The sequence below is a fragment of the Mus musculus genome, chromosome 4 (genome assembly GCF_000001635.26).
Source record: "Mus musculus strain C57BL/6J chromosome 4, GRCm38.p6 C57BL/6J".
NCBI lineage: Eukaryota > Metazoa > Chordata > Mammalia > Rodentia > Muridae > Mus > Mus musculus.
This window is the reverse complement of record NC_000070.6, coordinates 148,931,340-148,957,746: the sequence shown is the minus strand read 5'-3', so window position 1 is coordinate 148,957,746 and position 26,407 is coordinate 148,931,340. Positions and strand designations below refer to the sequence as shown.

At 56.1% G+C, this 26,407-nt stretch overlaps 1 protein-coding gene and 1 long non-coding RNA gene across 7 annotated transcripts in view; one reads left to right on the top strand and one right to left on the bottom strand.

Annotated features, from left to right (window-relative positions):
* Positions 1–2,853: 2,853 nt before the first annotated feature.
* The window catches only part of Casz1 (castor zinc finger 1), a 150,528-nt gene continuing 126,974 nt past the window's right edge, over positions 2,854–26,407 (bottom strand). For 3 of the 6 annotated variants that reach the window (XM_006539158.2, XM_006539159.4, XM_006539157.4), the window contains 17 exons: positions 24,155–24,989; positions 23,098–23,166; positions 21,491–21,581; positions 20,624–20,788; positions 19,434–19,606; positions 18,425–19,272; positions 16,333–16,465; positions 16,017–16,080; positions 14,690–14,844; positions 14,422–14,544; positions 13,151–13,489; positions 11,526–11,724; positions 10,586–10,757; positions 9,072–9,223; positions 8,813–8,954; positions 7,977–8,276; positions 2,854–6,302 (listed from right to left, as the gene is read on the bottom strand). In XM_006539158.2, coding sequence (XP_006539221.1) covers positions 5,176–6,302; positions 7,977–8,276; positions 8,813–8,954; positions 9,072–9,223; positions 10,586–10,757; positions 11,526–11,724; positions 13,151–13,489; positions 14,422–14,544; positions 14,690–14,844; positions 16,017–16,080; positions 16,333–16,465; positions 18,425–19,272; positions 19,434–19,606; positions 20,624–20,788; positions 21,491–21,581; positions 23,098–23,166; positions 24,155–24,989 — 5,087 coding nt within the window. In that variant the 3' untranslated portion in view covers positions 2,854–5,175. Of the gene's footprint in view, positions 6,303–7,976; positions 8,277–8,812; positions 8,955–9,071; positions 9,224–10,585; positions 10,758–11,525; positions 11,725–12,616; positions 13,490–14,421; positions 14,545–14,689; positions 14,845–16,016; positions 16,081–16,332; positions 16,466–18,424; positions 19,273–19,433; positions 19,607–20,623; positions 20,789–21,490; positions 21,582–23,097; positions 23,167–24,154; positions 24,990–26,407 lie in introns of those variants that run through there. The other 3 variants (XM_006539160.4, NM_001159344.1, NM_027195.2) reach the window with 3 other exon arrangements.
* On the top strand, positions 5,425–10,258 carry Gm13205 (predicted gene 13205). The gene is made up of 3 exons (NR_154553.1): positions 5,425–6,353; positions 8,840–8,980; positions 9,842–10,258. It is a non-coding gene; the product is annotated as a predicted gene 13205 (long non-coding RNA).

The window sequence follows — 26,407 nt, the reverse complement described above, 5'->3', positions numbered from 1 at the left end:
TGCCGTGGCTTGGTGGCTGCTTCTGGTTAAACTGTGCTTTGCTCTCTATGTGTGTGCATGCCCACGAAGGTGCACACAGAGGCCAAAGACAGCCTCCGGGCTCATCCTCAGGGGTACTGTCCGCCTCCTCTGAGACATCTCTCCTTGGCCTGCAGCTCACCGGCTGGCCACCAGCCCTAGCAGTCAGCAGTTTCTGCCTCCCCAGCCCTGGGTTACAGGTGTGTGACACCAAGCCCAGCATTTGTATGCAGGTTCTGTTGATCAGACTCGGGTCTTTGTACTTGCAGCGGAGGTGCTTTAGCAGCCAAGATATTCCTCTGGCCTCCATACACCCTAACTAAAGCTACTGTAACTTGGGTGTGTATGTGGCTTGACGCCTGGCTAACCTGTAGCCCTGACTGTGGCATCCTCTCCAGGGCTCTTGGCAAGGGACCTGTATAGATTCAGGGTAGAGCAGTTGGCCTCTAAAGGCTCAGGCAAAGCTAAAAGCTGCAAGTTTTGAGGCAGGCAGGTTTGGCGGAGGAGTGTGTGTGTGTGTGTGTGGGGGGGGGTGGTCTCCTTTTAGTCATGTGATTCCCACTGAGGCCAAGCAGCTGCCCTCCACCCCGTGGAAGTCCTGTTCTTTCAGCTTGGCCCCAGGTTGGGACAGCACTTGCCAGAAAGGATGGCGTAGGGGCCCCCCTTCTGCAGGGTCTTCAGATCCCAGCATCCTGGGGGCCTTGCTTCTTGGAGACCCGACCTGTCCTTAGCAGGATGTTTGTCCCTGTGTCCTGGCTCTAGGCCAAAGCCACCTGTGGAGCTGGAGCCACCTCTCATGACAGTGAATAGACACTGGATAGGGCACTGTCTTAGTACTGTGTATTCCCCACCACCATCCTGAGCTGGAGACAGGCTCTGCTCCATTACTAGAACACCCTAGCCAGTGCTGTCTGGGAAAGAGTCTGGCCGCTGAGATCAGTGGCGAGCCTGCACAGCTGCTTCCAGCTCATTCCTCCATGCTACAAAACCCTTGAATTTGCCCCAGTTTGGGTGTTGAAATGTCACACCACCACAGCTAATTAAAACCCAGAACAAAAACATGTTTTACAGCATTCTGAGTCCAGTACAGGGAATATCACGAAGCCCGGGTCTTGGGGTGGAGTGCCACCCACAACAGCTAGCTCCCTCCTAGGTCTAGGGGCAGGGGTGGAACACCATCCAACTAGGCTCATGTACCTGAAGCAGGGGTGTGTGCCCTTCTTGGCCCTTCAGGGGCAGCAATCCATCTCTGGAGCGATACCTAGTACCTGCCCCTGGACACTCTGCAGGTTGCTGGGAAGTAGGTCCCACCATCCCCTGGATGTGAGTCCGCCAAGGTCTAGCCAGGCCCAGAAAGCTTAGGGACAGGAGATGTGAGGATATTTGGGGAGGTCCATCAAGACTAGTAAACTGCCTAAGTACCCCCTCCCTTGGGCCTCATGAGTCTACCCCCAAAACTGCCTCCACTCCTCAAGTCCCACCCTGGTGACTACTGTGCCGGGGGGGAGCTCCGTGGCCACACCACCCACCAGTCTATCACCAGCTGAGCTTGGGACTTGGCTCCCTGCCTCCCCTCAGGCCCCACGGGAGGCCACACAGCCCACCAGGGCCTCTGAAGCTCCAATAAAGGCTTTAATTTGTTGAACTTGTGTTTTATCCCATAAATTAGTCACTGTTTTATTTAACAGAATCAAGATATCCACAAACAACAGGCGAGTTCCAACTTGAACATTTTAATAAGACCAAAAAAAGTCTCTATTTTCATGTCTGTTAGAAACATATTTATGTAAATAGCTTGTGGGCTGAGTTCCAGGAGCAAAGCAGAGAGGGAAGGGTGCTCTGAGCTGGGCTGGAGGAGAGCCTCTCTGGTGGGAGCGCCCAGCCTGGCATCAGCGGGTGAGGCTGTGCATGCTCTGGTCCCTGTACCCACACTGCCTGGAGCCTGAGTGTGCTCCAGGCTCAGTGAGGGGCATCAGTGCACAGCAAGGACCCAGCTTTGTGAGAAAGTGGCTGGCGGGAATTTGACAGGCAGGGCGATGGTAGGGAAGACCATGGCGGGCTCTAGATTCTCTTCCCAGTGTCCTTGGGCAGCTCTGGTCACTTCGAGACCAGCTCAGAGTGGGACTGGCACAATGCTGGTGAGGCTGAGGCCGAGGGGCAGTGTTGGGGTAGAGGCCACGTGACCTCTGGGAGCAGCAGGGCACCTGTACTTCCACCCAAACCGGCAGAAGTTTGACTGAACTTCCAAAGGTGTCCTCGGCCCTGGTGCCATCAAGGCCAGGAGCTCAGACCTTGGCGTGAAGGCTGCAGACCCATGACACTAGTCCTCTGGATCTGCCACCATGTGCTCCAAGCTGGAGCCTCGCCAGCATCCGGATGGATCCGGGTACGTGCTGTTCCTAGACTGGGCAGGTCCCTGCAGGAAGAAGGAAGGAGCTGAGGGATTCCCTTGCCAAGTGGCAGCCCTGTAGCCCCAGAGAATACACAGGAGGGCTGGCCAGAGTGTGGGACCTAGGGAGGCTTGAGGCTCCACTGCCGGGTGGCCCTTTCTAGGAGTGGTTCCTGGGGCTCAAGTGGTGTTCTGGTGGGATTGAAGGGAAGAGCAAGACCTGAGTCTCCATCTTTTTCCTTTAGCAAATAGTGGGAGAACCTGGCCTTATGCCCAGATGCAAAACTAGCCTGTCCCAGCACCCCTGCTCTCCCGGCTTTAAAGTAGCCAAGTCTCCCCTCCTCTCCCTGGGCTGGTATTTGGATCTTGGCTGTGCCTGGGCTACCCTACACATTGGGTCATGGCCAGCCTCTTGGGGATAATTTTAAAAATAAAAGATAACGTGATGGATTTTTTTTCCAGTTTTTATTGAGTGAAAATGTCAAACCTTGCATCAGTCATGCAAAAAAAAATCAAATAAATAAAACACATATATTAAATTTCTAATAGCACTAAATTCAAGTGGAAAAATATTCAGTTCTTAATAACCAGGTGCCGAGGAGACCAGATTCAAGTAATCAGAGCGCGCGCTGTTCAGGTCGGTTTCATGGTCTGCATTTTTTTTTTTTTTTGTCTCAAAACCTCTCTATATATCTCTATATATCTATATATGTATATACATATAGATATATACACACATATGTGCATACATATTACTTTTATATTTATATATATACACATACATAGTTATAAAACATTAAAAAGAGCATTGGTGGGTCAGGCATCGTTTTCCTCACAGAAAGAAAATAAAACAAAAATTACACATTAAAATTCAAGATGAGCTAGCAATGGCTTATAGTCCTAATGTGCAATATGAGGCTTACAAAAGGCTAGACTGCGCACTCTCCGCGGCTTTTTTTTTTCCTTTTATAATTTTTTATTTGATTTTGCTACATTGAAATTTTTTTTTATTTTGTTTTGTTGTGTTTTGTTTTTCTTTTCCTTTACAAAACTCCTTCCACAGAGGCAGAGTCCTGTGGTAGGTTAGAATCTGGGCGAACGAACTCTCAGCAGCATGGAGGCTCTGGCAGGGCCGGTTAGCAATCAGCGCGTTGCCTGTTGGGTACCCTCATCTCTCAGCTGTACCCTCCCTGCTCCCTCTCCAGTTTAGATGGTCCTGGCTTTCTGGCTGTGGGCAGCCAAGAGGGGACACACACACACACATACACAGATACACACTCTCACACACATACATACACTCTGATACAGATAAAGAAAACCACTGCCCCATTTGGGCAGACCCCATTTAAAGACCTATGGGCGGGGCTTCCTGCTGGCAACTCCCGGCCCTTCCATTACTTGCCGAATTGGCCTGGTTTCTTCCAGCCTGGCACTAGCCAGAACCTGGAGTGCACAGGTTTACCCCACAAGGCCGGCCTCAGACAGCCTGCCCCTACCAGAATCTGGAGCAGCCTCTGGCCAAGTAAGTGCCTGCAGGTGAGCCCTGTGCAGAGTCTAAGTGGCCTCATTGCCTCCGGGAAAGGGGTATTTTGGAAAAGGAACCAGATCTGGGTGGGCTGCACCTGCACGAAAGCATCCCAAATAAAATAATAAAACAAAACTGGAACGAGAGAGAGAGAGAAAGAGAAAAAAAAGCCCTATAAAGCCACACGCATAACCAACAGAAAAACCCTCAAATGTTAAATTAGCTACAAACTTGTATCAAGAGAATAGTCTTTTTTTTTTTCCTTGTCTCTACAAAATTCAAGTTAAAAGTTGGAATCCCGCAGCCCCCATCAGTGCTAGTGTGAGGACAACGCCTCAAACCGAGGCCTTGAAAGTAAATGCACAACAATTCCACAGGAGCAATTGCACTCGGGTCCCCAATCCCAGGGCTGGGCTGAAGGCGAGGCGAGGCTCCCCCCGCACTCGCCTGCTTTTTTTTTTGTTTTTTTGTTTTTTTTGTTTTAGTTTTTTTTGTTTTTTTCCGTTTTCCCCCTTCTCTTTTTGTTCTATGTAGAATAATAACCTTTACAGGAAAAATACTGTACAACTTTCTTGGATTTTTTTTCCATTTTGATTATTAAAGCCAAAACCAGTCGCAGCCTTCCTGTTTGCACCAGTGGCTGAGACCCTCACCTCCAGGCCCCCACCAGCTGTGCCTGCCTTTGGGCCACAGCCTCAAATTCGCTGGAGGGTGGGCTGGGGCCTGAGTGTCACCAGACCTGGACCACAGCTTGGGGGCGGGGATGCCGGCTTGCTGCTGATTCCATGAGATTCCCTCCATGTCCCTGTAGTGTCACCCGTGCTGATGCTGACCGTCTTCGGCCGGCCCTCCCCTGAGCCAGGAGGAGGTCTTAGCTGCATTGGGGCGGGGGGGGGGGAGAGAACCAGATGCTACAGGAGCCTGCCGCCCCCACAACCCGGTGACCCCCGCGGGGAGCCCCTGAGCAAACAAGGACCTCGCGAGTGGGTACCGAGAGGAGTGCAGGTCAGTGCTGCCACCCCGACACAGCACCTGCTATTCCCTGAACACCCGCTCGGGCGGGCGGGGAGGGCGCGGGCGGCCCGAAGCACCAGAGGGGTCCCCGCCTCGCCCTGAGACGGACTCGGGGTCCGGAAGCACCGGCGGGGCCAGGGCGCCTCACTCCCTGGGGCGGCCCAGCGGGGTCTGTACACAGGGGTTCACATACAGAGCAGTTCTAGAGGGGGCTGGGGTGGCGCGGCGGCTAGGGTGATGCGGCGGTGGGCGCAGGGCCGGGGCCACCCAGGGCTGCCAGCGGGGTCCGCGCGCCCGCCTCGCCCGCAGCCTCGGGCAACGACTCCTCCGAGTCGGTGCGCAGGTCCTCGTCGTCGTCATCATCATCATCATCCTCGTCGTCGTCGTCCTCTTCATCGTCATCCTCGTCGTCGTCCTCGGCCTCCTCCTCCGGCAGCTCCAGCTCCTCGTCGTCCTCTTGGGAGGACTCCCCAGCGGTGGCTGTGGCTGTGGCTGTGGTGGTGGTGGTGGTGGTGGCGGCGGCAGCGGGGGTGGGCGCAGCGGGGCCGTCCCGAGTCCCGGAGGCGGTGACAGGTGGGCCGGGGTCCCCCGTGTCCCCGAGCAGGCCTAGGCCCGCAGCCGCTGTCTGCAGGAAGAGCAGCGAGCCCTGCTCGGCGGCCAGCGTGAGGGAGCCGTCCAGGTTGACAGGCGCACCCGGAGAGGCTGCGGGAGGCTCCCCTCGCTCCTGCTTCTCGTGCTTGCGCTTGTGCGAGTCCATCTGCGACATGCCCACCACTGTGTGGCGACAGCCCGGATAGGTGCAGTGGAAGTGCGAGCACTTGAGCTTGTACTTGCAGTCGGGCACTGCGCAGTCGGCGCTCGAGCTGAACTGGCAGAAGCCAGCGGCGCTGATCACGTCCTGCTTGCCGTGGTGCTTGCGGTGCGCAGTGACCTTGGTGCTGTCTGTGCAACGGAAGCGGCAGCGCAGGCAGTGGAAGTGCGTGCTGGTGCCCGAGAACGGGCAGTCGGCGAAGTGGCAGCTGAGGGAGGCCTTGAAGCGCTTGAAGTCGTCCAGCACCAGGTTGTCCACGCGGTCGTGGTGCTGTGCGTGCTTGTACATGTGCGTGCGTCCGCAAAACTTGTAGCCGCAGTTTTCCCGCGTGCAGTGGTAGTGGGTGACCTTGAGTGAGAACTGGCAGGCTGTATCCTTGCAGTCCTCATAGAGGTCAAAGCGCCGGAAACCCTCCAGCATCATGCCCTCGTCCAGCATCTTCCGAGACGAGGCTGTCTTCCTTCGCTTGCCAAAGGGAGACATGTCCTCGATGATCCAAAAGCGCTTTTTGGCCCCCGAGGCTGTCGGCATGGAGATGGTGTTCCCTAGGGAGTAGCGGAGAGAGGTCAGCGTGGAAGGGGTACCCTTTTGGCAGCGTAAGTACCCACGTGGGCACCATTCCCAGTGTCACACCCACAGAGGGCCCCTGATCCTGGCATGGTGGCCAGCAGACACCGCTTAGAAACAACACCCTGGCTTCCCCCTGGCTGGGAGCCTCTCCCGTGGCCCCCTTGGGAACAGCAGGGAGTCCCAGGCTTCCCCTGCCTTCTAGGTCTGCAGGATGACCACACAGGCATCCCGGGTGGCAGCTCTGCCGGGCTGTGGTGGCTGCTTCCTGGCCAGTTTGGGTGGGAAGTGAGGACACATCCCAGCGATAATTGAAGCTGAAGGGGAAGCGGGGAATCTAGGTCGGTGGAGTGTAATTACCCAAGTTGGACCCAGGCCAGGACGCCATCACACGCCCGCCTCTAATGAGGGACAGGCCGGCTCCCTTCCTGCCAGCTAACCAGTCTCTGGCTGCTTGCTTGTCTGTGCAGGGGGAATTGCCTCCTGGAAGCAGAGATGCTGAGTGCCCTAGAGCCATGTGGGCCTCTAAATCCTTGCCCCTAGAAGCATCTTCTTGATACCAGAAGCTCTTTAAGGTTTTGGAGTTCTCTGCCTGGGCTGAGGGACCCCGTAGAAATACCAAAAAGACGCTGCTGCCCTCTCTGTTGGGAGCCTTTGCTGAGGCCTGAACCCAGGAGTCTAGGCTCTCTGCCAGCCATCCTGGCCCCACCCTGATTCTTAGGGATCAGGAAGACCATGGTCACAGTCTTCTCTGTGCCTTCCTGGAAAGTACCTGAACACGCCCGTGGTGGCGTCCTGCTAGCTGCACAGGCACTGGAGATAAGGCACCCAGTTCTAGCATTCAGTCACATATTCCCTGGGACCAAAAGACCCCAGGCCAGGCCCTGCCCAGGGTAGATGGAAGCGTCTTCCTCCCTGAGCCTTCCCAGGATGCCTGGCTACCTACCACTCTGCCTTCAAACTTCTGCAGTAGTATAATGAAAAAAAAGGCTCAGTCACCACTCTTGGCAGATGAGAAGAAATCAAGGGCTAGGATGGCGTGGGAGCATCCAGGCAGGGGACAAGGGAGCAGCTCCAGTCTGGAAATCAGTGGGGGACAGAGCACTGCAGCTTGAAGTCGTGGGGCTCTGCCTGAGTATGCCGGCCAGAGAGCTTTCAGGGGCTGAATTCATTTTGTCCTGCTCAGAGCCACTAGCTCTGGGAATCGGATAGCACCCAGGCTCAGTCAGAATGTGAAACAGGAATGGATGGATAGAGAGAGACCTAGGGGTGATGTCTACCCAAGGAGAAGAACAAGCACACCATTTTACACATAGGGCTGAGACGGCGAGAGCGCTGGGTGAGCCTGGTGGTTCCGCACGTAGGTTTCTTCTCCCTGTCTAGCTCCGGAAGGGAAAGGAGGTCCAAACCTGGACAGCTCCAAAGCAAACTGAGAATAGCAGGGCTCTGCCCTCACGGTGCCAAGGACCTCACAGGTCACCTGGCAGGACCCTGGCAGTAATCTGTTCTCTGAGGTATTTGGCTGTTAGGGGAGTGGGGCAGCCCTGCCCTTGGCTCTGCTGGTCACAGGAAAGGATCCAGTCGTGGATCACACACAGCCTTGAGGCTCACTCGGGGTGTCAGACACTGGCAAGAAGGCATGTTTGAGTTACCTGCAGCATCCTGAACTAGGGGGGCGTCACTTTTTACTGGAGTTGGAGTGGCAGTGACGGGCGGGAAGCTGGGCGGGCTGCTGATGGGGCGGGCCAGGCCCCGGCTGGCTCCCAGAGTGGCACTGAGCAGAGAGTATGACAGACAGGACGGAGAGAAGAGGCATGGGAGGGGGGCAAGGGGAGGCCGGAGCACAGCCGGTGGGAAGGATGGAGTCAGGGTGGGCGGTGCAGCCCCACGAGCAGCCTCGTCACCAGCCGCAGCAGGAGGAGGAAGAGGAGGAGGAGGAGGAACCGGGCAGCCTGGAGAGGATGAAGAGAAGCAGAGAAAAAAAGAACAAACAAACAAACAAACAAAAACAAAAACCCAAATGAGAAACCCAATGGCAAGTGCAGTATGGAAATATGTGGACAGATGAGCAGAGAGGTTCAGCAAGGAAGAAGGGGGGGAAGGAGAGAGGCTGCTTGGTGCAGTGTGGGCAGAGGTCATGGTGGGAGGGCCTTTCAGAGGACACGGCAGGGAGGCAGGAACCTCTGAGGGGGGGGTCCCCGCTCTGGGTTCTGGATGGAGGCTGGGACTGAGGCCATGAGGAGGCTGGTACAGGGGCTCTGGTGCTTTCTCTGGGGCTAATGGGACAAGCCCTGGTCCCTCTCTGGGGAAACTGAAGTGATCTGGGGGAGGGAGAGCAGCAGAGATGTGGGCAGAATGGCCAGAGGAGAGGCCTCAATGCCCAACGTTGTACAAGCTTGTCTGCTGCATTCCACCTTGGCCTCCTTGGAGGCCGCTTGACTCTCAACCTGTGTCCCAAGCACGACTCGGCTGGGCCTGGGCCACTCACCTGCAGCTGTGCTCTCATTGCCCACAGGGGTGCTGGAACAGCTACGGTCCATGGTGGAAGACTCTGAGGACGCCGCTCCAGGGCTACAGCCTGTATAGTCCATGCCCTCGTCTGTCTCGGCATCCATTAGGCTCGGGGGACCCTGGAAGAAAGGAGAGGGGCCCTAAGGTAGTAGCCCACGGCTTCCTTGGGCATTATGGGTAACATGGGGCCCTGCACCTAAGAGGAAGGACCGTTGAGCCACGTGGGGGGCTCTCACCTGGGATGGGGGCACTCGGTCAAAGTTCTTCCCCAGCATCCTCCGCATGTGCTTCCGGGCATGCGAGGTCATCTGGTGCTTGAGGAGAAAGGAGAACTGACAACCTTCCCGGATGCAGTGGAAGTGGCTGTTCACCTGGTTGTACTTGCAGCCTGTGGGTGTGAACACAGCAGCCATGAGCTTCCCCAGATAGTGTGCTGGGCACAGAGGTGACGTGCCACATAGGCAGGTGGCATCCGGGGGAATACCTCTAACTAGCTCATTCCAGGAAGCCAAGTCTGCCTGGCTGGCTAATCCCTGGCCTCCCCTTTGGCTTGTTCTATACACTCCTCCCTGAGAAGTCACAGATCCGTGGCCAAGGGACCTTCAAGAAAGGACCTCTCTCAGCCAGCCACCTTGTTCAGATTGCTGGTCAGCCGGCCTCCAGCCTGCCTCCGCCCTCCTAGGCTGAGAACAAACAGAGCAGGCAGGACCTAAACAGGCAACAGCTCAGGGCAGGCAGGGCAGGCGAGGGCCTGCCCGTTGCCATGGTACCGGGCTGGCCAGGTGTCTTATGTCACCTCCCAGCTTTGTTTGGCCCCAGCTACTACCAAAGCCACCAAACTGTTGAGTAAAGAACAAGTCCCCTGACAGCTGAAAGCCAAGCCCAGCACAGCAGAGGCCACCAGGTGTGGGCACCTGCTGCTGTGGTTACCGGCCCTCCTCGAGCCAGGGATCCTCTCTTAAACTAACACTTAAAGGAAAGGGTTGTTTTCTTTCTCTTCTGGCAGTTCTGGACTGTCTCAGCCGTCTACGGAGGGCCCAGACTGGAGGTGACAGCAACCTCCAGGAACTCCAAAGGCCCCTACCACCGTGAGCACATGACCAGGAGAGGCCTGCCCGGTAGACACCACATCTATCCACCCGCCCTTCCCTATCTTCCAGCTTCCGGTCCATTCCTAGGAAAATTCTGCCCCACATCTGCAGGTCTATAGAAGCTTGCCCTGCGCCTAAATTTGCCTCTGCCTGTGGGCCTGAGGCTCTTCTCTATAGGGCCAGAGCAGGAAGGTATCCGAGAGGCATCGAAAGACACCCGCTGCCAAGCTCAGAAGCACCCGGAGCCTCCGTCTCTGGCACCTCACGTACCTCAGTTTTTGTAAGCATGTGCTAAAGGCTTTACAAAGTAAATAAATAACTGAAATGGCAAACAGCTCGTTGTGGACAAAACCCTCAAAACTAAAGGGCTCACAGGACGTCCGAGTCTTATCTGTCCACTCGGGGAAGCAAGAGAAGCAGAGCCGAGGATGCAGGGTATGGCCCCAGGGTGTTGCCTTGGGGTGGGGATGATTCTTGGGGCCGCCCTCGCTGTCCCTCTGGGACGTATGGGCTCTGATGTTTTACAACTTGTCAGACAACACTTGGCAGATGACGTCTGTGATATCGTTCACGGGTCATGGGGCTGGGATGGTGGCAGCAGTACCTGGAAAGGTGGCCCGGGCCTACTGGAAGTCCCTGCCCACCCTTGGCCTCAGTACCTAGTCTTCCGCACTCCTCGCGCTTGGTGAAGTATTTGAACCCGTTGGCTGCCCGTCGTTCAGCCTTCTCATGCTTCTTTATATGCCATGGAAGTTTGGTGGTGATGTTGGTGACAAAGTAGCAGCCCGTCCGGAGGCAGTGGTAGTGTCCACGCATCCGGAACTCACAGTGCTGCGGAGGGAGGCAAGGCATACGTATGTGCGTCAGGCCAGGCAGGAACATCTGTGAGCTCCTGCTTGTCTCTGGGCCATGGAAGTTTCTCTGCACTTGTGTTCTTCCATGCTCCCAGTTAGAAAACACAATTGCGTGAAGCAGTAGGACTGCTTTGTCGCATCATTAAAACATTTTGTACCTCTTTGCTAATGCCACACCCAGAGCAGACATCTCTAACCTGTTTTTTCAATTTCGTCCCTGTAGGACAAGACCTGGGCAGACATCACTAATCTACCCCAGCACTCCCAACCTAGGTAGACATCACTAATCTATTGTAACAGTCTTTTCTGCACACTTAGACCTTACCTGTGACTACTCAGGCAGCCTACCAATCTTGGAGACTGGGCCTTTAAAGAGAACCTGATCTGTTCTTTCTGCCAGGCATGGACTGTTCTATTTCTTTATCCAATGAGCCTATTTTAAAATTCTAGGCCTCTAGGGAAAGGGGGCATAGCTATTTCCAGGATGGGCACAAATGATGTCAAACACACGGTGGCTGAGATAGCATTTAGTCACCACTGGGAGTTAGGCCTGAAATGACAGCCCTCACCAATTGAGCATCAGTCTGGACCCCTGCCCAGGGGCCTCTAGGGGCTCTGGGGACAGACAGTGGGTGTCCTTTCCAGTGTCTAGTGCAGGCCAACTTTAAAATGGTGTGAAAAGTGGAGTCTCTGCCAGGAGAAGCTTGCCCTGGGCCTTGAGCCTCCCCCGCCCCGCCTCACTGACCTGGTTGGGACACAGGCACTGTAGAGAGTAGTAAGCAAACTGGTCTCGCACGTTCACCAGGCTGTTGCTGGGGTTGATGTGGTCCAAGCAGTGGGACTCAGCCTTGCCCGAGGTCTTGCAGACGTACTTGCAGTTCCCGAAGAGACAGTGGAAGTGGAACTTGCTGGCGTATTTGCAGTCCGTCGCCAGGCATGGATCGCTAGAAGGAAACCACAGCCCAGAAGGTCATTGGCATCCCAAGCCCTCCCGCTGATGTCCTCTCTGGGTTTGTGTTAGGGTTCCCTCCTCAGTCACCAGGAGTGTAATCGAGGGGAACACAGTGGGTCACCCTCCTGCTCAACGGGAACATTCAGCTAGAGACTACAGATCCCAGCATGCATCCCTGTCTCCTTTTGGGAACTCTTGCCTGGTAGATGGGGGTTTGCCATAGACAGGGTGCTCAGAGCAGTGCATGCTGGGACATGTAGTTTCCAAGGCCACACCCCAGGATTAGAGATAAGAGGACTGCATTAACTTCTTGGGCATAAAAATAATGGATAGTGCTGCCATTCCTGGCTGGGTGCCAGCAAGGGCTTGGCTGGCAAGACATGGCACTGTGTGGATGTGGCTGACTGACAGACTGCAGATGGGTGGGCAGCTCTACCAGGAAGCGCCACTACCGTGGGGTGTGAGCAAGTGGTAGCATGTGCCTGGTGTCAAATCCCGCCAGGGCTCACAGCTGCTGGGACATCCCAGGGTCAACTGAGGCCTACAGTGCCCGCCTACCCAGAGAACCTAGGGACCTGGGGAGTGCTGGGGCCGGCGGAGGTGCTGATGAGCAGGGAGGAGCTGGAGCCCCCCACCCCCAGTGTCTCTTAGGGTTGCGCGCTAGGGAGCTGCAGCCATGGCTGGGAGGCCCCAGGCTATGGAGAGATGTGTTCTCCAGAGAATGGACCCATGGTGGGAGCTCTGGGCTGGTTCAGGAAGCTAAGGAGGCTACCACATCAGGAAAGGAGGAGAGTACAGGAAACAGGAGAGAGACAAAAGAGCCCTGTACCCTTCCGTGCCATGGGCCCAGCCCCAGGTTCTCAGAGAGGGAGGACAGCTGTTACTCAGGTGGTATAAATAATCCAATTTATTACTTTTTATTGAGAACAGGAAGCCACACACTTTATGATACAAAGTCACCGTTCTCGCCGCAAGAAGCCACCACCATTAAGTGAAGAAGGTTCCTTCCACCCTTGACCACGGTGTGGACTTTGAGGGGCCTAGGCCCTGCTCCCATCCATGCCTTCCCTGTCCTATTGACTCAGCCTGGGTATGCACCACAGAGCTGGCCAGCAAGGTGACCCCAAGGGAACACAGCCTTTTTGTAGGACCAGGAAGTTTCCTGAGGGACCCCCATACCTAGCTCACCCCAGCCAGTCCTTGAAGGATCCCAACGGATCACTGGGGGTAAGGTCGCTTGCGCCCTCATCCCCCCACTTACTGGCTGCTCGGTACAAGCATACAGTTGGAAAACTAAGTCCCAGAGGCTGAGGGCAGCCAGTGTAACTCTGCGAGGCGAGGAGCAGGGCCTCCTTGCTGCCCTGGCCATACCCACTCCCAAGACACAGGGACAGGTGCCGGCTCATGGAGGGACTCACTTGTCCTGGAACTGGAGGAACCCGGGTTTGACCTGAGGCTTGGCGCTCTCTAGAGACGTCGTCGCCAGGGGCGAGGTGGGCAGGTGAGGCACTGAGGAGGGAATCTGAGGCATCTGGGGTATGGTGGAAGCCAGCTGCTTCCAGGCGAGCAGGGTGGGGGTGGAGGGCACAGAGACCGGGCTGGGAGCAGGCCCCTCCAGAGAAGATCCAGCGACCATGGTGCCAGGAGGTGCTGGCAGGGACGAGGGTGCCAAGGGAGGTTTGGTCTCAGCAGCAGAGGTCGGGAAGGAAGCCTCTGGGGTTCCTTTTGCTGTTCCTCCCTCTGTCCGGAAGTGGAAGCTATGGGAGGCAGAAGAGGGTGTCTCAGGATATCGATCAATAGGCCCCACGGCCGGGTCAGTCCATGTGACCCTATTACAGTGGAGCTTAGCATGAAGTGTGGACCCTACCTGAGCAGAGGGACTCACTATCAGTCTGAATATGGGGTAGACTCTAACTCCATCATCTACTGACGACTTGTGTTCTGAGCCCCTCCCTACACCTGGGCCGTGGGAGAGAGAGTAGGCCCGTCTCCTCGGGCCCCTCCCTTCCAGAGGATGCTCTGAGACTCGCAGGGGAGGAGGACTCTAAGTGTTTGGTAGGCTCTGGAGACCTACAGCAGCTGGGGAGGAAGCCTGACATGGACCCAGAGAAGTTCTGAGCGCTGGTCCAGGCAGCGCTGGTCAGCCCTTCCCCGTCGATACCTGCTTGGCACTTCATGTGACCCTATTACAGTGGAGCTTAGCGTTCCTAGTGTGGACTCTGGAGGTCTCCTGTGACCCTACCTGCTTTTTAACTCTATAGAAATCAAAAAGACACAGCAATTCACTAGGTCAAAGGAAATAGGAAGGTGTCACATGTTGCTAGAAAGGCCTGTATCCAGAGTCCCTTGCTCTGGTTCCAAACAAGTCTTTCCAGCTGGGGTCTGGCCTTTTTAAACACTCTTCTACTATGGAGGGTATCTGGCCCCACCAGGTCTGCCAGGTAGCAGCTGGTGCTCCGGGGCTCAGTGTGAAGGAGTGAGGGAAGCCTGCCCTGTTTCTGGGGTAGCACCTATGAAGAACTCGGGTCTGTGACCTGGTGACAACTGCTGTGGGATAGATTGCTTAGAGGGTGGCTAGAGGCCTGTGCCATCCCCACTCCCATTAGGTCCAGGGCATAGCATAGATGGGGTGTTTTAAGGAACACCCTCCCCTCCCCCTCCCCTCCCCTCCCCCAAGACCCTCACTCACTTTGCATGTTTGATGGCTCCGTCCAAGGTGCTGAAAAGCGCACCGCACTCCTCCACTACACAATGGAAATGCGCCTTGTGGAGGAAGTCACACTGGGCATCACAGAAGTCCTTGGTACCAAACCTGGTTAGAAAGAGATCAACAGTTAGATTATCTCAGTCAGAGGTGGGGCCTTGGCCACCAGGGTGGATGAGAGCAAGACCCTCTGTCCTTTGCTTCCCCCCCCTCCCCGCCCCCACCCCCACCCTGTTCTCAGTAAAGCCCTCACCTGCGGAGATACACCTTCCAAGGCTCTGACAGCTTCTCTTGAACTAGTGCCTTCACGGCCTTGCCCAAGAAAGGCGAGGGCTCCCCGGCGGGGCTCCCCTCCGCTTCTGTCTTGATGCTCAGGAAGCTTTCGAGGCTGGGGTTGCCCTGAGACATCTACAAAGAGAGGAGAGCTTGGAGCTTGGGGAACCCCCACCCCCCACCCCCGACAGACAACACCTCTGAGCCCTGCCCTGCTGAGAGCAGAGAACACACACCCTCTTTAGCCTTGGCTAGAAAGGAGGCCAAAAGACTGTGGCTCTGGTCCCCTGGAGGCAGGGCCTCAGGTAAAGGACCAGCCTGCAGCTGGAGCCATCATTTAAGCTGAGGCCTCTGCTCTGGGTGCACACTGCAGCCCACCTTGCCCTAGACCTTGCCGCTCCCTGATCATTCTCCTACCAGAAGGTATTCATAAGAAACCCGAGCGGAGGGTCAGTGTGTGTGTGGGACCCCTGTGAATTTCTTGAAGATAAAGGCCACGCAAAGGAGGACAAGACATTTTCACAGGGTAAGAGCAAGCAGGTTCACTGTTACTGCTAACGTGGAACGTGAGGGAGCACGGGGTAGGGACCAGAGGAGGGCAAAGGACAGCAAGAGAGTAACCAGGAAAGGGCGGGCAGCAAGGCATCAGGGCACCAGCAGCTGGGGCTGCGGCACCAATGGTACCCAGCTGGAACCCACCCACCGCACGAGGTCCACCCCAGACCCAGCTCCCTCTTCAACCCAGTCACTTGTGTACAGTAACCAAATTAATCTTGCTGCAGTCAAATTTATCATGTGAAGGGGAAAATATATTTGAGATGATGTATAATTCACAAAGACCCTGCATTATTTAAAATAAATGTTCTGGAGCGACCTCTCCGGAAGGCGTCCGAGAGCATTACTCAAGCCGAAAAGTGGAAATTGATGCTTTGCTCCCACTTTGGCCTTCCCCTCCCCCACCCCTTTTTAAACAAACAAAAAAATATACAAAATAAATAAATAACATTAATAACTGAGGGCCAGAGAAGTTAGAGGGTTCTGGAAAAGCTTTTGGAGCCCACTATCCGAAGGGGGGAAAAAAGGGTGTCAGAGGCTGAAATATATTTCTTCAGCCAGTTCATTAAATTAATTTGTAAGCAGTGGCTCTGAAATTATATTCGATGAAAAATGGCCTCAAAATTTAAATGGTACAAACTCATCTTATTAGAGGGAAAACATTAAAAAACAAACACATCCCCCCAGCCCCCCAGCACGGCTTTAATTTCTCTGGGTGGGGGAACGGGAGGCGTGTGATGGATGGTTCTTACCTTATTCATAAGCGAGGATAAAAGAGATGAATTTGCCGAGACTGCGTGGCCATTTGATTCATTACTGGAACACACAAACCAAGGGCCTTCAACTCAGACATCCGTGGGCCCAGGCCCAGAGGCCCTTCCCTCCCAGTCAGCCAGCCCAGGGCTCTGAGATTTCCACTCTCTGCTGTGACTGCTCGGTGGCAGAGTGAACCCTGGCCGGGAGGGTGAGCTCGGCTTGGTTCCCAGGGCTGGCTGAGACTAAGAGGCGCAGACCACCTCTCTGGGGCCCAGGCCAGCATCTGCAGGGGTTTCTCTGGCCTTGCCTCACCTGGGATCCTTCACGGTCAGGTCTAGACTGCGGTCTTGGGAGGCCTCGTGGGGACCTGGGGTGCCAGCACTGTCAGGCTCCTGCTTCACCTGGGCCTGGGGGAACTTGGTGGGGGTGGGCTGCTGCCCACTTCCTGCAGGTGAGGGGAGGGAAGATGGGATCAGAGGGGCTCAGGTTTAACACGGGCACAAAATCTAGTACCCTCGTTCCTTTACACCCAAAGGGCGGGCAGTGGGCCGAACAGGCAGGGGGCCCCAGGAGCACTGGCTGCTGGTCAGCGGCTCTTCCGGCTGACGAGATCACTTGCGACGTGTACCCCTGTGTGGCAATTCTTCAAGTGATAATTATTGCAAAATTATGTCAAAGTTGTCCTGGCTTAGGGCCTCCTGGAGGAGGAGAGCGGGTGGCTGGGGAGGGGGCCTGGGCGGGGACAGGGGGCCCTTCATTTCCACCACCAACTGTCACAGTCGATTTGCGGGGCTGCCGCTTAAGCTTTTATTAAAGACTCTGTTAATGCTGAGGGGAAGTGGCAGATCTGGACTGGGAGCGGCCCCTCCGTAGTCCCTGCCCACTGTTGCCGAGGCGACGGCCCTGTCTGCACTGAGCATGCCCGCGGAGGGCATGTGCTGTGTCAGGGCTATCAAGGCTGACGGGCCAATCAGGGTGGTTCAACCTATGCGACCTCAGCCGTCTTTCAAGCTGTCCAGGGCAGCGACTGCAGGCCCGCCTTGGATGCCTGACTGGGTACGAGGGGGAGCTTGGTGGGAAGAGGCCACAGGAGGCTGACAGGGCAGGGCCAAAGGAAGTTGCTGACAGGATGGCGTCCAGTGAGCCTTGCTCCCCATAATCCCCAAGTGACTGAAATATTAATTTGCCCCAAGGCACTACAGCTTACAGAGAGCTGCACCACAGAAGCAAGTGACATTTTATTAAAGATGAAGGGAAACAGCTTCCTTCCCCTTTATCTGACCTTTCTTTTGGGGGGGACGAGGAGGAGAGGTGCTTCTGGGGTAAAAGAGTAACTTGGCAGTCTGGTAGCAGAGACTTCCGTGGCTCTCCCTGAAAGCCCCTGGCTGGAGGAGTGAGCATAGCTACAAAAGTTCCCCCCACCCTTGAAGTGGAAGACAGGGGTCCCAAAGGGGTCACGTGCCTCTCATGAACCAAGAGGACTTCTAGCCTTCAGGAATCCACACTACAGTCACCTGCAGTCACCTATTCTAGGCTCCAGAGAAAAAGCCCAGCCTAGCATCCCCAAGAGTTGGGACAGGAGCCCCATGTGGGTGCAAGAGACCCTTGGTCTTGGCTGGTTCTGAGATGGTTTTGGATGGGAGTGGAGCATGAAGGCTGGGCAGCCAGGCTGCTAAGGATATGGCTCTCTGTCCCTGTCCCACCTGCTCCACAGGGTGGGGCTTCTGTCTCTCCTCAGCATCCAGCCCAGCACGTAGCCAGCAAGCTCCTCTGGGCAAACCAGTGGTTTGGAGGAATTAAAGGAGCCACATCCACGGTGTGAGCTGAACTCTTTCTAGGAATCCAAATAGCACCCACTACCCCCCGAGGAAGATGGGCAGGGAAAACAGGAGAGAGGAGAAAGAAAATTCCCAAAGGAAAGGGAAGGAGAGAGGAGAAAGAGAAAGGAGGACGAGGGAGAGAGCCTGAGAGTCGTCCTATACAGGCGTGGGATGCGAACACCCATTCCCTGAGCTCATGTGTCACTCTGTGTCAGCTAGAGAAGAGCGGAGAGAAGAGGTGGCCTTGGAGGACTCTGCTCAGGGACTCACTGGTGACAGAACCAGTGAGACCTGGCGCCATTAGGCCACCCAGGTGCTCAGAGACAGGAACCACTCACCAGCTCCACATACAGAGGAGTGAGTCCCTGGGTGCATGGCCAAAATGAGGGACCCCCACCCCCAAAGGGCAAACAAATCGACAGGATGGAGACAGAGACCAAGCAGGAAGGGGCTGCTACGTGGGGGCTGCAGGTGTGGGGGCTGGGCAGACACTTCCCAGCCTGCCCCATGTTCTTCAGTCTCAGGCCCGGGAGTTGCCAGTTTCCCAGTGTGCTTGCTCACTGGGCAAGGCCCAGCCTGCTCACCTGGGTCAAAGGTGGCAGAGGGCTTGAGGGCGGCCGCAGCCAGTCTAGCCATCATGGGTGAGATGAGGCCTTTGCTTGCAGAGATTCTCTCAATGATGGAGGCAGGGGGCACCGAGAGAGAGGTGGCAGCCGTGGGGGCCGAGTCTCCAGCTCTGGAAGCCATCAGGGCCGGCATGTCAGGGGTTGCTGAGGTTGTGGCCCCAGAGGACATGGAGCCCAGGAGCCCTGGAGATCCCACAGGCAATGAGGCGCTCCCACGGTTAGGAAGCAGAGGGAAATAGGGTGTGGTGGTGGGCAGGCCTGAGTTAGAGAGGGCCAGTGCTAAGGGGATGGAACCAGACAGGCCCTGGGGCAGCAGGCCTGCCATCTTGCTATTGGGAGGCTTGGTGGCACTGGGGATGGCCTCAGCAGTGGTGGCGGCAGCCGCAGCGGCCAGGGATGCGGACGATTGCTGGCTGGTGGGGGAGGCGCTCAGGCTGGAGTTCTTGCTGCTCAGGGCAGAGAAGTCCACGAGGTCATCGTTGCTGGATTCCTCGTGCTCCGTGTCCTTGGCGCCCAGCAGGGAGGCCGGCAGCCCCAGGGCCCCCGAGGACCGGATGTGCCGCCGCTCGTGCTTGCGCTTGTGTGAGGTCATCTGGCTGGTGGAGGTGAAGGTGAAGCCGCAGCCGGCGCGGATGCAGTGGAAATGGTTGGTGGCCTTGCTGTACATGCAGCCCTCGTATTTGCACTCCTCGTACTTGTAGAACTTCTTGAAGCCGTCCTTGGCGTAGGCATCATCCTTGATGTGGTAGCTCTTGTGCTTCTCGATGTCACACTTGTTCTTGAAGGTGAATGTGCAGCCAGGGCGCCTGCGGAGGACACAAGGAGACTGACACCGGGTCTCGTGGGAAGACTGAAGGCAGGGCCATTAAGCAGCCCCGACACCCAGCAAGAACAGGGCCCTGGTGATCCATGGCCTGGTTCCCTGCCGGTCCCTCTTGCAGCCTTCAGTGGGCAGTCACTCACTTACCTGCAGTGGAAGTGTGTGGTCTTCTGTCCATAGAACTGACAGTCAGCTGTGCCGCAGTCCTCCGTGGCTCGGAAGCGCTGGAAGCCATCGTTGATGAGCTGGGTGTTCTTCTTGTGGAAGTTCTCGTGAGTCATCACATCCGACGTACTTGTGTATACCTTGTTACATCCCACCTGCGTAGGCCAGAACAGCGGTTAGGGGTGCAAGTCTGGTCCTCCTGGGCCAACTGAGCCCAGTGCTGTGGTTGGAGCCAGGACCATGGGGTTCTATTCAGGGAAGACTGACACCTCCGAACCTCAAACTCCTCAGGTTAACCCAGGCTCGGAAGCAAAGCAAACTTCCAGTGCCCCTCCAGCCTTCCCAGGGAGTGACAGCAATCTGTCTGCAGAGGGTTGGTCTTTAGACCCCACATACCTTTGGCTTGATTGAGGGGGCCACCTTCTAGAGAAGCTAGGTATGGAGGGGTCCTAGTTGGTGACTCTATCTCTAAAGTCTTAGGATTGGACAAGGGCTGGACCCTAGAAGTCACCTTTAGCTCCAGGACTTCCTTAGTGGATGGCCGCTGGGCACGGAGCCCTCCCACCCACTACAGATGGGCCAGGCAGGCAACGTTGCCATATTGAGTAAAAAGCAGTGGCCCCGAGCACCATCGAAGGCTGGGCTGTACCAGTGTCTGCACCATCTCAGGCCCAGAGAGCGGCCCCCCTCTGCTCACACCAGGCTGTTTCAGAGAGGCCTTAAGGATCCCTGACAAACACGGGGGAGGCGACGTGCGGGGCTGCTATTTGCAACCCAAAGTTGCCCCTCCTGAGCTTGACACCTTGAAAAAGCCCAGACTCGGTGTGGCATTAAAACAAAGAATTAAACAAAGACCTCTGCAGGAGTCATTTGCAACGCTGCTCTGGGTGTTAAAGCCCGAAAAATGTCGGTCTATATAAACAGCTCACTGAATTTCCCCCACGCCAAGTATGGCAACAGAGAAGGCCCCACCCTGGCCACCAGACACTGCCGACATCTAAGCTTCTGGGACTCTACATGCCAGCCACCCCTATCCTGGATCAGGAGAAAAGGAGGGTCCCGGCCAATCAGGCCCCTGACTCCTGGGACAGCTCCGGTCCTGGAGTAGAGGGCCAGGGGAAAGTTCTAGAACCCTAAGGCAGCTGCAGCCGGCCGGCCGGGACAGCAGGCACCTGCATGCAGTGGTAGTGGGTGCTCTTCCCATTGAGGTGGCAGCCGTGGTAGTAGACACTGCAGTCGTCCAGCGGGCTGAAGCGCATGAAGCCGTGCTGCAGGGAGTTGTCGCGCTTCTTGTGCATGTTGTAATGTCGGATCACATCCTGCTTGCTTGTGAACCGCTGCCAGAAAAGAACACCAAACCAAGTTGGCAGAAGCCTGTGCCCCAAGTCCATGTGCCAAGAGTGCTTGGACCAGGGCTGGCCCCAAGGCCCTCAGGTCACCCTATAAATAACCCTGCTTAGGGTCAAGACAGCCTAGACGGCCCAACCAGTTCCCGGCACACTGGCCCTTGGTAGGAATGATTCCAAAGACTCAGAAACCACAGTTCTTTCCCTGACCTCTCCCGAGGTTTCCAACAGCCAGGAACACAGCAGATGCCCTGGGCTAGCCTTGAAGGCCAGGGCTCTTGATGGGTGAAAACACATTCTACCTAGCTAGTACTCTGCACAGGCTGAGCAGGCAAGACAGAGGGAGATGGCCCACACGGATGGCTGAGTGCTACCTCTTCGCCAGCTCTGCGCTCGCAGGTAGTGGCACCGACCGTTTGATCCCAGCAGTTCAACTTGAAAACGAAGCAGTAAGACACACTTTGAAGGTCTTGGAAAGACAGTTAGCTAAGAGGTGCAGACGGATGGGCCTAGCCTTGGTCCATGCTAGTCTCCCTGTGAAAGGGAGCTGGGATCTGCACCACTGAGACGTCGATGGCTGATGCAGACCCTATTGGTTGCTTGTCTGTTTATCCATGTCAAAGTCCAGGCCCCCTGCCCCCACCTACTTCCAGCGAGCGTCCATGCTGGCTGGTGAGTGCAGGACGGCCTTACCTGGTAGTTGCACTCCGGGTCCAGGCAGTGATAGTGCTCACGGTACTGGTAGGCGCAGTGGATGTGACCGCAGTGCTGACTTCCTGAGAACCTGAAGACAGGAGTGGGAGGGTCAGACCCATCTCTTTCAGGGACGCCAGTCCCTGAAAGGACTCTTCTAGAACCCAGGCCCGAGTGACTATTTCTGTCTGGGCCACTAAGATGTACTTGTGGGGTTTAGTGGGCCTGGGTGGAAATACGGGGGTAAGGGATGAAAGAGCAAAGTCTGAAAAGCCAGAGCAACTAACTGGGCCTGTCTGGGGGGCCCAGGCCTGCTAAGCTGCCTGGCTGCCGCATTTGCCTGGCAGGCAGGGCCAGGTGGAGCAGAGGTCGGGGCTCAGGTGGGAAAGCGGCAGCTGGGACAGGCCACAGCAGCAAGTCAGAGTAAGACACAGACCAGACAGGAGCCTCAGAGCCCCACACAACCCAAAGGCCTTTTTAGCAGGTAATGGCCTGACCACTCCCCCAACCCGCACCGCACTGGCAGCTCAACCCGGGAGGGGCCGCTGGCTAGGCCAGTCCTGGCCTGCTGTGGAGAGGGGTTAAAGGCTCTCTCTGCGTTCTGGGCTTTTCCTGACACTTGAAACAGTCCAGAGTTATGAATTTTTAAAGCACAGCATCTGTCTGGCTTCCCGCGGCAGGGAGCTCACTTTCCAGCCAAGTGCACGGCCAAGAGCCCTGCGCTGCTGGACGCTGAATGGCCCCTCTCTGGGCCGAGCCGTGCTAGGGCGTGGCTCTCACAGCCTTGGTGATGGCCAGACAAGGGCCAGCCACTCTGGGGAAAGCCGTCCATGACAGCCCTGGAGAGGCGCTTCACTCAGCCAGCCTGTTGCCTTCTGTGCATGACGCACTGTTTGGAGATGGGGGTGGGGACAAGCCCCACTGTATGGGGAGAGCCACGGGCAATCAGTATTTCAATGGAAGCTGCCAAAAGGGCCATCTGCTGAGGCACTAACAGTAGTGATAACAGTAAAGAGAAGACAGAGGGTGAAGAAGACCGTGGGAAGACAGATGCCACCAGGGTGTGACCCCTGCCACATGTCCCTCGGGAGACTCGATTTGGGGGAATGTGTGGAGACGGAGCTTCATCTGCCAAGCCTTCCTCCTTCAGGATGGATCTCAAGGCTGGCCTCACCGGGGTCTCCCCCTGGGATCCCACAGCAGGAGAATAGGGCTTCCCTTCCTCCTAACTCCAGCAGCTCTAGTGTGGTCTGCACTCTCTCCAAGGTGCCACATGAAGACAGGACCCAGGTCAGCTGCAGAGGGGGCCCACGTACTCACCTGCAGCAGGCCTGCTACCAAGCCCTTTTCCTATATTTTGGCCATACATAGGTTATAAGTTGCCTAAGGACTGTGTTGCCCATACTAACCCCAAAAGGACATGGACACAGGAGTAGCTTCTTTGGAGGAGGTTAGACACACAGAGAAAGGAGATGTAGAGAAAGCAGCCCCTTTGCCCTGGGGACAAACTAATACGCAGGTGGCTTCACAGTCCTTAGGCATCCTGGCTCCCCCCCGCCCCCCCGGGACACACACCTCTGTCCACAGGCTCCTCCCCGAGGGCCTACCTGGCAATATATTTCTGGTAAATGTTTACATCTTCGGTGACAGCTGGTTTATCTGTGGGCAATCCGTTCCTGGTAAGACACACAGGGCACAGCCAATTAGCGGATGGGGGTGGCCTCAGGCCCCAGGAGCATCTGATGGGCAGCTCCCTGCCCTGGGCCATGGCTCCTCTCCCCTGGCCCTGTATCACTCTGAGGCACTCAGGGTGGTATTAAAAAAGTTTAGTGGCAGAAGCCCAGAGGAGCTCAGTTAGCCCATCTCTGACAGGAGTATGCTACCCTGAGCAGGGAGGGCTGAGGCCCAGCCAGGACTACAGTTAGCCTGGGTAAAGGCCAGGGTTTGGAGCCCCCAGCATGCAATGCAAATACGTGGGGCAAGGCTGAAGGGAAACACTAGGCAGGCAGAGAAGAGAGACAGGAGAGGAAGGCAGGACTGGATACATGTGTAGGGTGTGGGCACTCGCTCCTTCCCTCATACCAAAGGGTATCAACTGGATCTGCCTGGTCCACAGCCTTTAAGACCTGTAGGCCCCACCCTGCTTTAGCAGAGAGAAGAGTTTGAGGGACGGGGTCATTTGGCCTTATAAACCCCACTGTTTTATCACCCAGGCCAGTTTCTGTTGCTGGGTTAGGTTCACAGGAGGTACCCTCACCCAACTTCCCACTGTCTCCCTGTCTATTCAATGGACCAGGAGCCAAGGCCACCACCAGGACCCCAGCCCCCAGCCCCACCCCAGAGTGAGGTCCTTCTTTCTACCAACGGACCGCAACCTTTGCGCCAGCCAGCAGGCAGAGGGAACAGAGATTAGTAAGCAGGAATGCACAGAGGTGTGTAATTGGGTGAGGGTTCGTGGGAGATGGGCTACGGGTCTAAGAACACTGGACGTGGGCACAGGGGCGGGTATGCATGTGTGCACATGTGCATGTGTGCGTGGAAGCACACGCGTAGCAGTCTGAATTGCACACGCGGCTGTGACCGATAGACACTGGCAAGCTTTGCAGGTTTATCCAGCCCGGCCCTGGGGTTTGTGGTGGTGGTGGGAATGGGGGGGCTCCTTACTTGACAGTGGAGACAGTTCCTGTGGTGATGGAGTCTGTTTTGGAAAAGGTTGACTTCAGGTACTCGGGAGTGTTGAAGGACAAGGAGGCAGGTGGCTCCGGTCCTGGTCCGGGGGTGCTGGGAGCACTGGGCACATTGGTGAGGGGTGTAGGAACCAGGCTGGGGGCGGGCGGAATCTTGGTAGGGCCTGGCTTCTGGATGCCCCGAACGTCGTACTTAGAGGGGCGCCCCACCTTGCCTGTCTTGAAGGCGATGGCCCCGCCCATGTCAGGGCTGCCTTCCCCGGGTTTGAAGAGGTGCAAGTACTTGACATTCTCCAGGTCATACTTGGATGGCTTCTTGTAAGTGCTTCCATTCTGGGGCCTCAGGTTCTCGCCTGTCTTCAGTTTGTGGATGAAGAAGTCATACTTGGAAGCACGAGCTACCAGATTCTGCATCTGGACACTGCTGTGTGATGGCAGTGGCAGGATGGTGGCCTTGGTTTCCAGGTGGGCCGTGTTGCTGGGCAGCCGTAGGCTGGGTAAGGGACCCACCACCTCCTTGCCTGCCCGGTCCTCGGCTTTGCTCCCGTGGGCTGGCCAGGGAAGTTGCTCGCCGGCCTTGAGCTTACGGATGTATTCCTCGTATTTGGAGAAGCGCGCCCGCTTGCTGAGGGTATCCTCAGAGGAGGGCAACATGGAAGAGGCAGCCACCTCGGGGGTGGAGCCTGCATGCGGCTTCTCAAAGCTGATCTTCTTGGCCAGCTCATCCCTGGTGTTCTGGTCATCGTAGCCAAACATGCCGAGGAACTCGGTCATGGTGGAAGCAGCGTAGTCCCTCAGAGAGGAGGTTTCTCCTGCAGGAGAGGGAGGGCGCGTCACTCCTGGGAGGGAGCAGGGGAGGAAGAGGAGAAGCCCCTCTACCTTGAGCCCCCACCCATGGAGGGAGGAGACCAGCACGGGGAGGGGCGGAGCAGGACATGATCTATGGACATTTGGCTCACTTGTTAGGTTTTACGACTCTTAAATTAATTTGTTTTAAAAAAAAGTAATTAATACTGGGGTAAAATAAAACGAGTTCATCAATGCCAGGAAAATCAATTTCCTAAATGTTCTGGCCGATGGCTTTTCAGTACATTAAACAAAGTTTCATAAATGTCTCCACTCTCTCTCCTTGGCCTAATATGAAAGAGAAGCCATTTTACTGGAAGTAAGGCAAGACCCCCAACCTGCTTCCTGAGGCGGGGGGCAATGGTCACGAGGAACAGAACAGGTAGGGCTGGGGACCACTACAGTCAGGCAGGACCTCAAAGTAGAGGAAGCCACTGTGAGTCCGGGGTCGGCCTGGCTGGAGGATCACGCCTAATGTCACATGGACCCTAATGTCACACGGACCCCCTGGGAAGATGAAGCCCCAGGATCTCACCTCTTGCCAACCTCCCTCCTCAAATAACTTTCCCCCAATGACAGAGCTGAAGAGAGGCCGGGACTATGACAATGTGCCTACTCAGCCACTGCTCCAGCCAGGCTCTGTATCACGGAGAAGCCCTTCAAACCCCCTGTCACTGGGCAGCTCCCTCTGCTCACATAGAAGCGTGGTCCCCAACCCCCAACAGTGAAGATCAAGTCCTGCTGGATCCAGGGTGAGGCCTGAGAACAGGGCGTCCATCTCCCTCCCCTCCCCCCTCATCCCGTACCCGACACCCTGAGACCTCTGCTTGTCCCCTTCCTCCCCCATAAGGACACACATACATATTCACATACAGCATGTGCACCTTCATATACACATTCACACACTCTCACATACTACACTCACATGCATACCCATAATAATGTGCCCACATTTATATACATGCTAAATTCATGTCCCTAGACATTGTTCCCAATTCTCCAGACACACACATACACAGTCCCACAAGTCCCATACCCAGTGCCCCAGGACATGCCTCAGCAGGGCTGGAGGAAGTCAACCCCTCGTGTTCCCTCTTCCACACACAGTGTGTCACCACAGCAGATGGACGAGTGCCCAGCGTATACAAACTCACTCATTTCTCCATCACACCCCTGCTGGGCTCCACAACCCACTTCTTGTGGGCTCCTCGCAGCATCCAGGCCAGGTGCACACGGACAAGAGGGAGAATCGCCCAGGGACGCCCATACCTTACCTACTCCCACGCTCTTTCCATCTGATCACACTCAGTGCAACCAGATTCTAGGTTAGAGGCCCTAAGAGCATGGCTAGAAGGGGACCCCTGACACCCTCCAATCCTGTCAG